Source organism: Penaeus chinensis, chromosome 8 (assembly GCF_019202785.1).
Source record: "Penaeus chinensis breed Huanghai No. 1 chromosome 8, ASM1920278v2, whole genome shotgun sequence".
Taxonomy (NCBI): domain Eukaryota; kingdom Metazoa; phylum Arthropoda; class Malacostraca; order Decapoda; family Penaeidae; genus Penaeus; species Penaeus chinensis.
Window position 1 is genome coordinate 5,089,475 of NC_061826.1, and position 2,500 is coordinate 5,091,974.

The following is a 2,500-nucleotide window of genomic DNA, read 5'->3' on the forward strand; positions in this document are numbered from 1 at the left end:
TAAACAACACACGCAAAGCAACAACGATCACGATATATTCACCAGCCTTAACGTGCGCGTTGGAAAGCGAGGGGCAAAAAGAGAGCTAACCAACAACCAAAAAAAAAACAAAAACAAAAAAGTAAGAGAGAGAGAGAAAAAAAAAGTTGAACGTGCCATAAAACACATCCATTATAAAACAACAGGTGGCCAGAGCTGGGCTACGAGAGCCAAGACAAAAGCAGGATTTAAATAAGAAAGAATCCAAGGCAGTTACGAAACCAGTACATTTACTACTCCATTTCGGAGGTTGAGAGTCGGGGCTAAAAGCATTCAGAAATATGAAAAGCTCTGCGCTGAGTGAGAGAGAGAGCAGGCCGGGCGAGCGCGAGTCAAAAGACAAAGCTGGCTGCCATTGTTTTATCCCGCGACGGCCACATTGTACGCTAAATGGCCGGTCTTAATCACGTATTCTGCGGACGCTGACGGCTGCCTTCCCTCGCCTCGACACCCGCACCCGCACGTCCGCACTCACCGACTCCGCCAGCGAGCTCTTAATGGTGCTACTTGGCCCTCCCCCTCCCCCCTTTCCCCAACACAGCGTGTCTGACTAACACCTTCGAGCGGCGGGTCCCGTGTGCCGCCGCCTTCCGCTTGTGTGTGTGGCCCGCGAAGTATCTTTTTTTCAAACCTTTTAACGTTCGAGGCGTTACTTTGTGTATGTGTGTGTGTGTGTGTGTGTATGTATGTGTGTGCTTGTGTGTGTATGTGTGTGGGCTTGTGTGTGTGTGTGTGTGTGTGTGTGTGTGTGTGTGTGTGTGTGTCTGTGTGTATGTATGTGTGTGCTTGTGTGTGTGTGTGTGTGTGTGTGTGTGTGTGTGTGTGTGTGTGTGTGTCTGTGTGAATGTATGTGTGTGTGTGTGTGTGTATGTGTGTGTGTGTATGTATGTGTGTGCGTATGTATGTGTGTGCGTGTGTGCATGTGTGTGTGTGTGTGTGTGAGTGTGTGTATGTGTGTGTGTGTATGTATGTGTGTGCGTATGTATGTGTGTGCGTGTGTGCATGTGTGTGTGTGTGTGTGTGAGTGAGTATTTGAGAATTCATGTATGTGTGTATAAATATTTACAAATACATGTGTGTGTGTGTATGTGTGTAGGTATTTGTAAATGTATATATAGGTGTGTGAAGATGTTCACATGTGCACGTAGGCGAGTAGTGGGACTTCAAATTGTATATGTTAGTTGAAAAACACAAATCATGTTTTGCATCAGTGTGAATATGCATAGTGAAGCATATTCAATTTGGAAAACCATTCAGGAATATATGCACATGAAACTGAACTTACCTGCACTGCAACAAAGTAAGTTCATGATGTCTCTTAAAATATATACACATATCTTTATAAAATGATCATCAAGCTGATAGGCATATGGTACGTTCTTATTATAATAGTATTCTTGTCACCATCATTTTTATCATTGCTGCTGTTTTTATTTTTATCTACTGTTGTTACTACCACCTTTATCACTTATTTCTATCGTTATCATCATCATTACCATCGCAATCACTGTGTTAGTGATGATAATCAACAATAATTCTCACTAGTATTAGTAACAAAAAAACAATAGAATAAGTAATGGTAATAACAGTGGAAGAGGTAATAGTGTTTTCATCACCATTACCCGTATCATAATCACAACCATCACCATCATTAATATCATCATCCTTATCATCAAAGTCATTACCATCACATCCTTATCATAATCATTATTACCATCATCATTATTGTTACCATGATCACACAATTACTATCATCATTATCACCACCATCACAACCACTCCAGTACAACTAAAATAACCATTCCAGTTTCCATTCCAACCATGCCACAACTCACCCAAAAAAGTGTTGAACTCGTACAGGAGTTTTTCTCTCCTGAAGGGCGTCATGCGTGGGCGTGCGGGCGTACTTCCACAAAGACTGTTCCAAATCCACTGTATCCAGGAGTAACATGTCGACATCATTGCACTCTAATAACTCTATTTTTCCGTTTTAGTCACTTATTCGTGTTTATTATTATTATTGTTATTGTTATTATTATTATTATTATTATTGTTATTATTATTATTATTATTATTATTATTATTATTATTATTATTATTATAATTGATATTGTTGTTGTTGTTGTTGTTGTTGTTGTTGTTAAGCACACTCACTGGATTAGATTTCCGTTCGGTAAAATTTGTGTTTGTTCTCCTTTTCCGTTATTTTTGCTTGATTTTTTTGAGTCTAGAGTAGATTCTGACAATATCCTTTTTTATCTTAAGATCATTCTTTCCACATCTTTATCTTTATAATCTGGAATGAAATCGGTATAGATATTCGTCTAATATTTCGAAGTGCGTTTTGGTTTCTAGGTTTATGTCGCGTTTCGAAACAGTTAACACCATGGGCTGTAGACTATCACGGGAATAATTTATTAAAGGTGCCGGCACACGGGGACAGCAGGTTCAACTTCTGTGT

The 2,500-nt window shown here is 39.6% G+C and overlaps 1 protein-coding gene across 1 annotated transcript in view; it reads right to left on the reverse strand.

The window, feature by feature from the left end:
- The window catches only part of LOC125027733 (sarcoplasmic calcium-binding proteins II, V, VI, and VII-like), a 17,933-nt gene extending 15,636 nt beyond the window's left edge, over positions 1-2,297 (reverse strand). Inside the window, exon 1 of the mRNA XM_047616847.1 lies at positions 1,875-2,297. Within this exon, the coding sequence (XP_047472803.1) occupies positions 1,875-2,001 (127 nt within the window). The 5' untranslated portion in view covers positions 2,002-2,297. The remainder of the gene's footprint in view (positions 1-1,874) is intronic.
- Between the last annotated feature and the right edge of the window lie 203 nt (positions 2,298-2,500).